Raw genomic sequence first — 12553 nt, 5'->3', positions numbered from 1 at the left:
AGGAAAACAAATTTAGAATCACGTGCCACCATCCCACCATCTCCCAGGCAATCTGACTGAGAAGCCCTGCTCAGGGCTCCCATAGCGCCCTGCACATCTCCCGTCCCAGCTCTCACGCGATGTAGTTGGCTTAGAGCTTGATGGACCCTGTGTATCTCATTTACCATTTTATTCCCAATACCCAGCTCACTGCCTGATACATGGAGATGCTCAGTGTAGAATTCGACACATACTTGTGAGCACCTGCTGTGTACCGGGGGTGAGGCCAGGCAGAGCAACAAGGCTTCTGCCCTCGAGGAGCTGCCAGTCAAGTCTGGGAGATGAAAGAGGCTTCTCAACCCAAGTCAAGTGGAAGCCACTTGTTAAGCTGAACCTGGATTCAAGTGGGAAGTGCTTAAACTTCCCACTCAGAGCAATACTAAGTTCCCAGTCTTAGTATGCCGTGGAGCAACTGGGCTATGAAAAGGCAAATGGAAGAAATTCTTTGGAAATGATCTTCTACAATTTGCAGTGACAAGGAGAGACTTATTTAAGATTAATCAGATATACCTGGTTTGTTACTAATACCGTGTAAACTTTTCTCTCTAAGGAAAAGTTTTTGCAAGGTCTGTGCTAGCTGCCAAATCTGACCTGACCATCCTTGACCTTAGAATGTTCTTCCTGGCCCCCGCTCAGGATTGAGATGCCGCCTGCATTCTCCCTGTCTCTTCCTCCACGTAAGGAAAGAATGGGGAACCTTAAACGAGAATCACTGCATCTGGCCTCCATCATTTCTTACATCACTTTGAAGCTGTCCCGCCGCCTTGGCCCGGAGAAGCTCAGGGGTATCCAGCACTGTGCTGAACCTGGAGATGTGTTCGTCATGCCCTCTCTTGTAATCCACCTGGTGAGGGGACAGCATAGAGTCAAGGTCACACCCAACAGCCTTTGTAGGACCTCTCCTTGCAGCTGTCCTGAAGCTACACCATCGGGCAACACTCAACACAAACATATGGCAAATCTTTCTGGTTTGTTCTACGGGCTCCTCTCCAAAAAGCATCAATGCTCATGTGTTAAGTCCAAGAGAGTGCCAGGAACTTCTAAACGTTAACAAATATTCATTCATCTCCATAACAATCACATAAGGCAAGACTATGATGTTTCCCATTTTACCGAAGAGCAGCTGAGGAACATTAAGGTTAAGTAATTGGCTCATGGTCCCACAGGTACTAAGTGAGAAAGCCAGGGTTCAAATCCCAACATTCCAGCTCTAAAATCTGAGCTCTTAACCAGCAAGTTGTGCTACTCTTCAGGAGGTTCCACCATCCACTTAATAAAAATCAGTGTCCTTAATGCTAACGCCACCACAAGAAATTATTTGGTCCAGTCTTGTGGTGAGCTACATGGTCTTCTCTCCATGTGATAGATGTGGCCCAAACAAGGCACAGAGAGTGAATGATAGGGAAAAGATAAAAACATAGTTTTCTCCATAATATCACACTAGTGGTACCTACTGCCCCAAAGCACCCTCCTTTTGGATTTCATCTGAATCAATCCCGGGGGTTCACTAATGACAAACATTAGCGTAATCAGTGGTGAATAAGCAGTAAGACACTCACTTGGCTGGCCAGCTGGTTGGCAATCTTGGCCCTTTGATGAGCAGGTGTGATCATGGCTGGAAAGCTGCCCTTGCCCCGCTGTTCCTCATGGTCTTCTGTGTACTCCTGCTGGTCAGACCAATGTCAGCATGAGAACCAATATGAAATCCAATGAGAATGAATAAAACTGCAATAGCAAGCATCATCAGAACCAATGCAATTGGATGTATAAGATACTTGGAAAATATTTCAGTCACCTGGAATAAATTTGAAAATGCTATTCACTTGGTGATTTAAATAACACCTTCAAGGCTGAAGAAAGCATATTTCCCAGGTCAAAGGGTTTCTCCTTCAATGTTTATATTAAACTATGTGGAACCTGGCACAACCCAAGGGATGCCCTTTAACTCAAAGACTTGTATAATAATGCAGCAATTACTATGCAGAAGACTTTCTGGTACTAGAGACAGTTCTACAGCACTGGGAGTGAAACGTCTGCTCTTTTCTGCTCCTAACTTTTGAGTATCTCTGATGGTCTGTTTTCCACCTTAGCAATTGTGTTTCTGTTGTCTTCTTTCCATTTGCTAAAGAAAAGTTACTAAAGACTAGCAATATTTTCCAGAGTGGTTTCTTCAAAGGGCAGGTGCCCTGGGTGTATGGAGAGGACTAGAGGGTACTGTGTGTGCATCACTAAGGATTTCCATAATCTGGGCTAAAATTGCCTTTTCTACGATGCAAACCTACTAAGATCTCTCTTATGGTGCTACAGGTCAGAAACCTAAAATAGGGCATCAGGGCTGATTCCGTTTGGAGGCTCTTGTGGAGAATCCATTTCTTTGCCTTTTCCAGCTTCTGGAGGCTGCCTGCGTTCCTTGGCTTATGGCCCCAAACACTTTTGACCTCTGCTTCTGTTGTCACATCATCTTTTCTCTGACTCTGACCCTCCTGCCTCCCTCCTTATAAGGACTCTTGTTACATTTGGTCCACCCTAATAATCCAGGATAATCTTCCTATCCTTACCTTAATTAGGAGTTTGGGTTTAGCAGATATATATAGTAATATATAAAATAGATAAACAACAAGGTCCTACTGTATAGCACAGGGAACTATATTCAATATCTTGTAATAAATTATAATGGAAAAGAATCTGAAAAAGAATATATGTATATACATATAAACGTATGCATATGTATAACTGAATTACTTTGCTGTACGTCAGAAACTAACACAACATTGTAAATCAACTATCCTTCAATAAACAAGAAAAATCCTTACCATAATCATATCTGTAACATCCCTTTGGCCAGGCAAAGTAGCATGTATGCAGGTTCCAGGGATTAGGACATGGGAATCTTTCGGGGAGGGCCAGTATTCTGTCTACCACAATCTTAAAATAAAGGAATATTCAAACTAATTGCTAAAGTAACTTTCCAGGGCCCTTACCTCACCCAGTGACTTCTGAGCCTTAGCCATCCTTACGACTTCAGCGTCTGGCAGAGCTCCTGGGCACCAAGCATTCCCTTCCCCATATCCAGTCCAATAGGCTCTCTATAGAGGAAAAACACAAATGTATACAAACACACACCCCACACATTTGCCTGGTAAGATCCCCCTACCTACTCCACCCTCCCGGCAACATACATACATTGACATACATTGTCAATATAAGATAGAAAAAGTAGACATTCTCTAAAAACTATAAACTCCTCTTGCTTTATGGTAGGTCTCACCTAACCAGAATGTTCATTTTTTTTCAAACTAGAAAATAACCTAATATCCTAAATAACCAAACTTTCTGAGATTCACTCATATCATAGAAGAGTTCCAAATGTAACTTAACATTTCTTTGCTCATTACTGCACCAAGTGGGCAGCGGGGAGTTGCTGTGGACAGGCCACCTAAGACTAGTCAGCACTATTCAGCCAAGCTTCACAAACCTGCCACCTGTTGCGTGCCAAGCATTAGATTAGGCAGTTAACACTAGGAAAAGAAAATCAAAAAAGAAAGAAGAAATCAAAGTTTCTCTTTTAATATACTTGTGACCTATCTATGGAGATAAAACTAACATATGGGGGCTTCCCTGGTGGTGCAGTGGTTGAGAGTCCGCCTGCCGATGCAGGGGACACGGGTTCGTGCCCCGGTCTGGGAAGATCCCACATGCCGCGGAGCGGCTGGGCCCGTGAGCCATGGCCGCTGAGCCTGCACGTCCGGAGTCTGTGCTCCGCAATGGGAGAGGCCCCAACAGTGAGAGGCCCGCGTACCGCAAAATAAGACAAAAAAAAACCTAATATATGAAACAATGAGCTATTAGAGAACATTTTTGTGATTAAACGTACTGTATTGAAGATAAAACATAGTGAGAGTTTTGAAAAAGCAATCTGTATATGATGGCTCCTGTTTTGGACAGGAATTTGAGCTGGTCCTCCAGGGCTAAGATCAGTTAACAGATGAGGCAAAGGGAAGAAGAAAAACATCTACTCTAGGAGGTCAGTTCCATAAAGGCAGGGACTTTTATCTGTTTTGTGCACTGATGTGTTCCAGTAGCCTGGAACTATGCCTGGCATATAATACTCAATACATATATGTTGAATAAATTCTCGGAGTGGGGACTGCCACGAATAAAAGCATGAAGGCAGTGATAGGCTTCATGTGAAAGACCATGAAGAGGTGGGTTTGACAGGAATTGGGAGTAAGGATGAGGAAACAAGTGGGCTGGAGGTGGGGCAAGTTGCACAGACCATCTTTTGGCGATCTGGAAAGACAGATAATTCACATGTGAAAATATGCTCAACTACACTCCCGATCGGGGAAGTTTAAATTCAAACAACAAAATACAGGTTGTTAAAACTTTTATCTGGTAATACCAAGTGTTGCTGAGTCTGTGGGAAACGGGTATTCTCATACTCTGCCTGTGGGAATATAAAACGTACAGCCATTTTAATGTACAGACAGAAATTTGACAGTTTGTCTACTAAAATTAAAAAGGCACAGACTCTTGATCTAGCAACCTCATTTTCCATTACCTATTCTAGAGAAACTCTCACTGTGTCCAAAAGAGGTCTTGCACAAAGGTGTTCACTGCAAATTCATAACAGAAAAAAAATGGGAATAACCCTGCCCATCAATAAGAAAGCATGATACATCCTCTCTTAATGATTGCACCCATGATCTACTCACCTACAACAGCTTAAAAGGTTGCTGACATACAAACATCTCCAGGGTATTTGTTGAGCGAAAAATGCAAGTTGTAAAACAATGCATATTGTTTCATGGAAAAACAAAATTATACATTTCAATAGAAATATACATCTATAATTTTCCATAAGAAATACTAGCTGACATTTGTTGTGCCAACCAGTGTTCTAAGATCCTTACGTTTATATACTCTGTTAATTTTTACAATAGTCCTGTGAATCAGGAACTCTTTGAAGTTCACTTAAAAATTGAACTTAAAGAAAGCCAAAGAAAAGAATGGTTAAATAACTCATTAAAGGTCCTTCAATCAGTGGCAGTAGTCATATATAAATGTAAGTAACAAAAAAATAAATTATATAGATATTAATTTGTAAATGAGGAGAGAGAGTCTGGAAGGATACCCACAAGACTGACAACAATGGGTACCTCTACAGAAGGAACTGGGATTGGAGATAGTGGACAAAGGGTTAGCTTTGCACTGTTTGGACTGTTTTATGTGGATCATTAAAAACAAATGGGGAATTTTGAAATGATGAGGCTATCAATAGAGAATGACCACAAATTCTCAGGTGATGGGAAGAGTAAATCAGAGACAAGCAGGAAGATGTGTGTGACCAATGTCATATGACAGGCTGGAGAGGGGCAAACCCAGGAGAGGGAAGGTGCTCACAAAGGTCCAGGCAGGAGATGATGGGGCTCAGAGCTGGGACAGTGAAATGGGAGGGAAGGGGTGGAGCTGAGTGAAGGGTCAGAAGAAGAAAGGGCAGCCTTGGCTTCCAGCCTGGTGGCTGATCCCAGTGACAGAAACACAGTGGTTGGAAGGGAGAAGTCAGTGAGCTTGGACTGGAGCAGATCTGGCTGAGGTGGTGCTGGGTCTTCTGCAGACAGCTGGAATTACAAACTGGATAAGAGAAAGTATAACCAATGCCCTCTAGAAGTAATACCGATAATACATTTCATTTGCATAGTGTGTCATTCTTTTCTCTGTTTCCGAACCCATTTATAACTCTTCCTTCACCTCATCCACCAATGGTTGCCTGTTAGGTGCAGCCGCCCCATCCTTGGATTTCATGTCCCAGTGAAAAAACGATTTAAACCGTTTGCCATCGTCTTGGTCATCGATCTGCACAATGAAGATATTATCAGTAATGTTTCCATCAGAAAAGAGAAAGGAAACAAATAATATACAGCTAGACTGGGGCGGGGATCCTAAGTCTCAAATGCAAAGCATCTTAACTGCAGTACAAGCCACAGCTGTCAATGTCACCACAGCTTCATCTGCACCACCAGCCAGAGGGCACATAGAAAGCACCTGCTGTGTGCAAAGCTCTATTTAGCAGTGCAATTAAAAAAGGCAGCATCTCTACAAGCTAATCACACAACACCAAGTGTTCAGCTTAGAAAACACTAGACATTAGAGCAGTTGTTCTTAACTTTAGCCTGTGTACACCCAGGGAGCCTGTTAAATGCTGGCTCCCCAAATTCATGTAGCTGTTCTCCTATGCTTTATAATTTCACCTTTCACATCTTGATCTCTAACACACCTTGAGTTAATTTTTATGTATGAGGTAGATATCAAGGTTCATTTTTTTCGACGCAAGTGTCCAATCACACCGGTACCATTTATTTAAAGATCATTCTTGCTACATTGAAATGCAGTGGTGCCTTTGTTGTAACTCAAGTGACCACATATGTGCAGCTCTATTTCTGGATGTTGTATTGTTTTCTACTGGCCTGTCTGTCTATTCTTACACCAATAGTATGCTGAGTTAATTACTACTACTTTTATAGTAGGTCTAGAAATCTGGTAACCTAAGTCCATTGATTTTGTTCTTCAAGACTTCTTGGCCATTCTAGAATCATTGTATGTACGTATCAATTTTAGAATCAGTTTGTCAATCTCTATGAAAAACACCAGGATTTTGGCTGGGATTGCATTGAATGTGTAGATCAATTTGAGGAGAACTGACATCTAACAATATCTTCATGACTTTGGAATAGGCAAAGATTTCTTAAGGAGAACATAAAAGGAACTAACAACAAAAGAAAAAAATCAGGTCTTAAGTCCAAACCCAGATATTATAATGTATGAGATCCAAGATGGGGCCCAGAAACCTGCAACTTTAACAAGCTGAAGTTTAACTCATTAATTTTACAGGTGAGGAAAGAAGCTCAGAGAAGAGAAATGAACTTATTGAAATCATTCAATGATTTAGCAGAGCCAGGTTCACAATCCAGGAATTCTAGTTCCCTGTCAAGGGCATTTTGTCTGGGCTTGCTTAACGTTGCACTAATATGTATACTTTAAAATAGATAAATTGAGAGATCTTAACATGTTTTTTCCCTTGGATTTTGAGAAACTACCACAAACATTACACAGACTCAAGGCAAAGTTTCTTGTTGGCAGCTCCACTGATATTTGGGGCCAGTTCGTTATTTGTTGGGGGGGACTGTCTAGTGCATGGCACTACGCTGAACAGGATAGGTGGTCTCTATCCACCAGATGCCAATAGTATTCCTACCTTCCCAGTTCTGACCCCCAAAACAGTACCCAGACATCACCTGGGGGGCAAAACTGCCCTCCTTGAGAGCCATTGACTTACGGAATCAGAATCACATGACCAAAATAAACAGGAAGCCGTATTTGCTGCCCCGTCTCACAGGACAAATCCATCATGGGGCGGGGGGTGGCGGTGGGGGCCATGCCTGCCTCCCCAGAGACCTTTCACAGGACTCGTGATTATTCAGAGGAAGCAGGAAGAGAGAAAAAGCCATAAATGTTAATAGTGGGGTAAGGAAGCATTAAGGGCTAAAGTTCATTCTCCAAATAGAAGGGAACCCAGATGCTCTATTTTGCTAAAAGTTCCATTCACATCTACCAAACAGGAAATTTTGTCTTAGTAAATATTTATTTATTCATTTACTTTTTAAAGAATGACATTTTAAAACCAGAAAAATGTCAGCCTGCTTCAAATGCCAACTTAAAATCTTTACTTTTCTCCTTCATCACCATTACTGAAGCATCCCTTTCTTTCCTTTTTTTAAATTTTAGCATGTGCACCATGAATCTGTACTTTATTCAATTGGCAAAGTCTCTCAGAGAAGAAAAGGGAGTAAGAAAGTAATCCACCACACTCCCTAGAATGGTTATAAGATCTGGGGCCTTGGGGACTTCCCTGGTGGTGCAGTGGTTAAGAATCTGCCTGCCAATGCAGGCAACACGGGTTTGAGCCCTGGTCTGGGAAGATCCCACATGCTGTGGAGCAACTAAGCCCATGTGCCACAACTACTGAAGCCCTTGTGCCTAGAGCCCGTGTTCCGCAACAAGAGGAGCCACCGCAATGAGAAGCCCTCGCACTGCAATGAAGAGTAGCCCCTGCTCGCTCCAACTAGAGAAAACCCGTGTGTAGTAACAAGACCCGACAGGGCCAAAAATAAACAAATAAATAAATTTATTAAAAAAAAAAAAATCCGGGGCCTAGAACGGACATTTTTGTCCATTAGATTTTTTCCCTGGTGGGAAAGGAGGAGAAAGGGGTCTCAGTAGTCAATTGTTCAGTACACACACACACACACACACACACACACACACACACACATGTACACACTCATATGTATGTACACACCCACACATATGCGTGTACACACATACACATGTACACACATATGCATGTACATACACATGCATGTAAACACACACCCACCACACACAGATAACACACATACACACACCTGCACAGATGTGCACACAGATATGTATACACATGTACATATACATACACATGCGTATGGACCATGTACACACATGTGTATACACGTGTACACATATTCATACCTACATACACACATACATACACTCCCCACATGCACACATACATTTTTATACACATACACATATGTTTACATAGATGTGAACAAATACACACACACAGGCTTCCTGAGAAGCTCACATCACTGTCTGTGGCTGGAAACAGAACCAGCAATGATCTTGCTCCAGGTTGGGCCTGTCATACAAGTTAAAGGAAAGTGAATCCGCTATCACCTCAGAAAAAGGTAAATACTGGGCTTCCCTGGTGGCGCAGTGGTTGGGGGTCCGCCTGCCGATGCGGGGGACACGGGTCCGTGCCCCGGTCCGGGAGAATCCCACGTGCCGCGGAGCGGCTGGGCCCGTGAGCCATGGCCTCTGGGCCTGCACGTCTGGAGCCTGTTGCTCCGCGACGGGAGAGGCCACAACGGTGGGAGGCCCTTGTACCACAAAAAGAAAAAAAGAAAGCGAATCCACTACCACCTCAAAAAAAGGTAAATACTGTGTGACCTGTCATAAGAGCATAAGGGGGCCATGCCAGTTGACACCTCGCATAGGATGAAAGATACAGATATTATGGATCTTTTGTAATAAATACAAATAGTACTCTGATGTATAAGTACGTCTCCTTGTGTTCAATCTGTCAAACTCTGGCCCCAGAACTGCAGAAATATCTGGATGTTTGTAAACATAAATAAGTGCTATTTTTTTTTCCTCATAGAGAGTTTGCCACCCCCTAGGCACATGGGAGTAGACTAATGGAGCAGTTTAGGATACAGGTCCCAGAGTGAGAAAGATCTGGATTTGTGCCCATTGAACTAGCCGGGTAAAACTGGGCAAGTTACTTAATCTCTCTGAGCCTCAGCCTCCCCAACTGTAATATGATAATATTACAGAGGGTTCTTGTGAAGAAAAAGTGAGATCACACAGATAACGGGCCTCAAAGAGTGTCTGGCACTCTATCGAACTGACAGCTAAATTCGGTATTGATTGTAATTTTGTGTAGTTGCCCTTAGACTAAAAGAGATGAAAACAAACAACAACGAAAACCAAACAAACAGAGACGAAAGCAAAATCCTAAAAGAATTCGCCTTCTCAGTAATCTAGGCTTGTGAATTCTTAAGGCTTTTTAATCCTTAGAAATCAATGATATATGAACAACTCTCTGAGCCTCAGTTTCCTCACCAGTAGAATGGGATAATAATTGTATTTACTTTATTGGATTGTAATGTATTAAATGAACTGACTGTACAGTAAATACTATATAAGCTTGTAAAAATAATAAACTCACAGTTGGTGCAAAGCATTTAGTGAAATAAGCTACTTGGCAGTCTGTGTAGAGAGCGACAGGATAATGATAAGCTCAATCTAAACCATTTTCTTGAGGAGGACACGGCCTGGGCAGGCCGGAGAGTCAGGATGAGGTGAGGTAACATGAGGAAGGCAGATTACTAGAGAGCCTTCCACCTCGTGTGTCACTTTCTAATTTTAGAAAGCTGCTAGCTCCATCCCAAAAAACAACTTGTTGTGGAGCATGGGGGAGGGAAGTGAAATGATTCATCATTTTAATAAATGCAAGCATTTAATCAACAGTTATTTGACAAAACTCTACTGTTGTTTTTTCAAAAGAGGTTGGTTTATCAATATGGCCTCCTGGTCTATCCAAACATCAGTTCCAAATAGAAATATCTTTGACCTACCGCTACCCATAGAGAAAGAGATCTTAAACACTGCAAATAAACTGAAACACTACTGAATTAGGAGAGATTTAAGAGTACTGAACCAGAGGTTTCAATGTCTGTACCAAAATATCATGGGGAAAGAAAGGAAAGGCTTTTGTAATACTTTCCAACTATATAAACTTTGTTTTATGTATTAAGCACCTAGTGTATGCACAGCCTATTGCATCAAGCTGTCCAGAGCTGGCAGACACAGAGAGATTAAAATAGATTCAAGGATCTCAGATATTCAAGCTAGATTATCCTGTGTACTGGCCTCTATGTTGTGGTAGGGCAAATAGCAATATTTGTTACTTAAATATACTTTGCTTGTATATGTGGAGAAAATGGGCAGGTTCACATCTAGGCAGAGACACTTAAAATCCTAACAGGTGCCTGAGCTAAGAAATCTTCTTTAAAGGCTATTTTGAAATTCAAAATTAAGTAACTTACCCCACAAATGGCCTCTGGAGATTTCCTCACATTTAGATTTAACGGAGTGTGACAGACACTTGTAAAAGTGTTGTTCTTGGGGTTATGGCTACAAAAAGTAGATATAAGCCAAAATTAGAACTGTACTTTATCCAAGATGACTGACTATTCTTAAAGGTGGAGTCATTTTTTAAATCAAAAATATAAAACCTAATAACTAAATTCAAGATTTTCCAGGCAATGCGTCTTAAAGAAAACAAAGGCTAATCAAATAAATTCAACCTATTTAACTTAAAGACCAAATTTAACTAGAAATGATCACTTAAAAACTTTCTGAAGGAATAGAAAAGGATTCTGAAATTATTTAAGAGAAAACGTTTTAAAGCTTCATGCATATTCATGGAAATTACACTGTTCTGCACAATATTTAATCATTTGACATGAGGTTGTAGTGAATAGATTTGATCTTTTACTTATAAGAAATCTGAAATTTTCAACTTTCTGTCCATTGCATAAAATCCCGTCTTAGGTCTCTGTAATGATTGTATGGAAGTTTGTATGGAAGTAAAAACTTTTGAGAAGGCATTTCTTGGATTTAACCCTGGAGTGTGTGATTTGAACCTCCGGTTGGCTGCTTGTTAAAAAAAAGATAAACACAACTCAAGAGGTGGTGGGAGGAGGCGTCAAACACTTACGCATGACAGTATGGCTTTTTCTGGTGACTCACAAAGTTATTAACCGATAGCATCATCTTGCAAATTTCACAGTGAAAACATGCTTTGTGCCATATCTAGAAATCAAACAGAAAAGATTTAGCAAAATTACCTTTTTTTTTCAGACTCAGGATTCTTAATATATTTCAGGGTAAAAAAAATGAGCTTTAGTGATAAAATGGTGATAAAACACACACACACGGCTACGATACATAAATGAATAAAAAAAATTTTGAGGCAATACAGGAGATGTAGCTAGAAATGGGTAGAAGTGAAGAAAGGTGGGGAAAGCATCTTATTTTGGTGGTTTAAAAAAACCCACATGTGAGAAGATAAAGCTATATGTGAGAAGATAAATTTCTCATGTCTGTTATGATTCCCAAAGGCCAAGAAAAGTCTACTGACCTGGTCTAGACAGCTGATCTTCTCAGCAGGGTATACTCCGTACCCACACCTGGAGCAAGCCTGCACATTCATCTTGAAGTCCGAAGAGAGAAGACAAAGATAGGTAACAAGTAAGAAATCCAAGGAGAAGCCCCAGTCTAGTTGTTCAAGTCTCCCAAATCCCGACCCCTAGTAAATTTCTGTGGGCACCCTGACCGTTCAGAATCCAACTTCCACTTTCCTCCGCTGACCTTCTAGTTTGAAGTCAGCAGCTGGATGGTTTTTAAAGCTGCCACTTACTCAAAGGGCTATTTTGGCAACTCGCTCAGCACGCATGCGTCTGGGAAATGAGGTGGAGGGACTCCTAGCTGACATGCTTCCCTAAATAGAAAAGTGAACTCACAACAGCATCACGTTTACGTGGATGACCAAATCCTCGTGTAGGATCAGGCAGCATGTAGCAGTTTAACACTAGCTGTGATCATAACCCAAGAAAAGAACTCGAAGGCATACACCACACCCTCATCCAACGACCAAATGAGAAAGCTTGCTCTGTGAGGCCTGTGAGTAAAGCAGAAAGTCCAGCTCCCCCCGCAAAAGAAAATAAAACAGGACTGACTCACTCCACAGGAGGGTAAATACCATATCTGAAATTTAGCCTTGTCTATTAAAAATGTTTAATATTACTCAGCCATAAAAAAGAAATAATGCCATTTGCAGCAACATGGA

The 12553-nt window shown here is 41.5% G+C and overlaps 1 protein-coding gene across 1 annotated transcript in view; it reads right to left on the bottom strand.

Moving 5' to 3' along the window:
- The window catches only part of NRAP (nebulin related anchoring protein), a 69616-nt gene extending 57699 nt beyond the window's left edge, over positions 1-11917 (bottom strand). The window contains 7 exon segments of the mRNA XM_065894071.1: positions 779-883; positions 1599-1703; positions 3021-3125; positions 5791-5895; positions 10749-10836; positions 11423-11517; positions 11846-11917. Of these exon segments, the coding sequence (XP_065750143.1) occupies positions 779-883; positions 1599-1703; positions 3021-3125; positions 5791-5895; positions 10749-10836; positions 11423-11517; positions 11846-11917 (675 nt within the window).
- Between the last annotated feature and the right edge of the window lie 636 nt (positions 11918-12553).

The sequence above is a fragment of the Phocoena phocoena genome, chromosome 16 (assembly GCF_963924675.1).
Source record: "Phocoena phocoena chromosome 16, mPhoPho1.1, whole genome shotgun sequence".
Classification (NCBI taxonomy): domain Eukaryota; kingdom Metazoa; phylum Chordata; class Mammalia; order Artiodactyla; family Phocoenidae; genus Phocoena; species Phocoena phocoena.
Note: the sequence above shows the minus strand (reverse complement) of the source record. Positions and strands in the feature narration are given on the sequence as shown.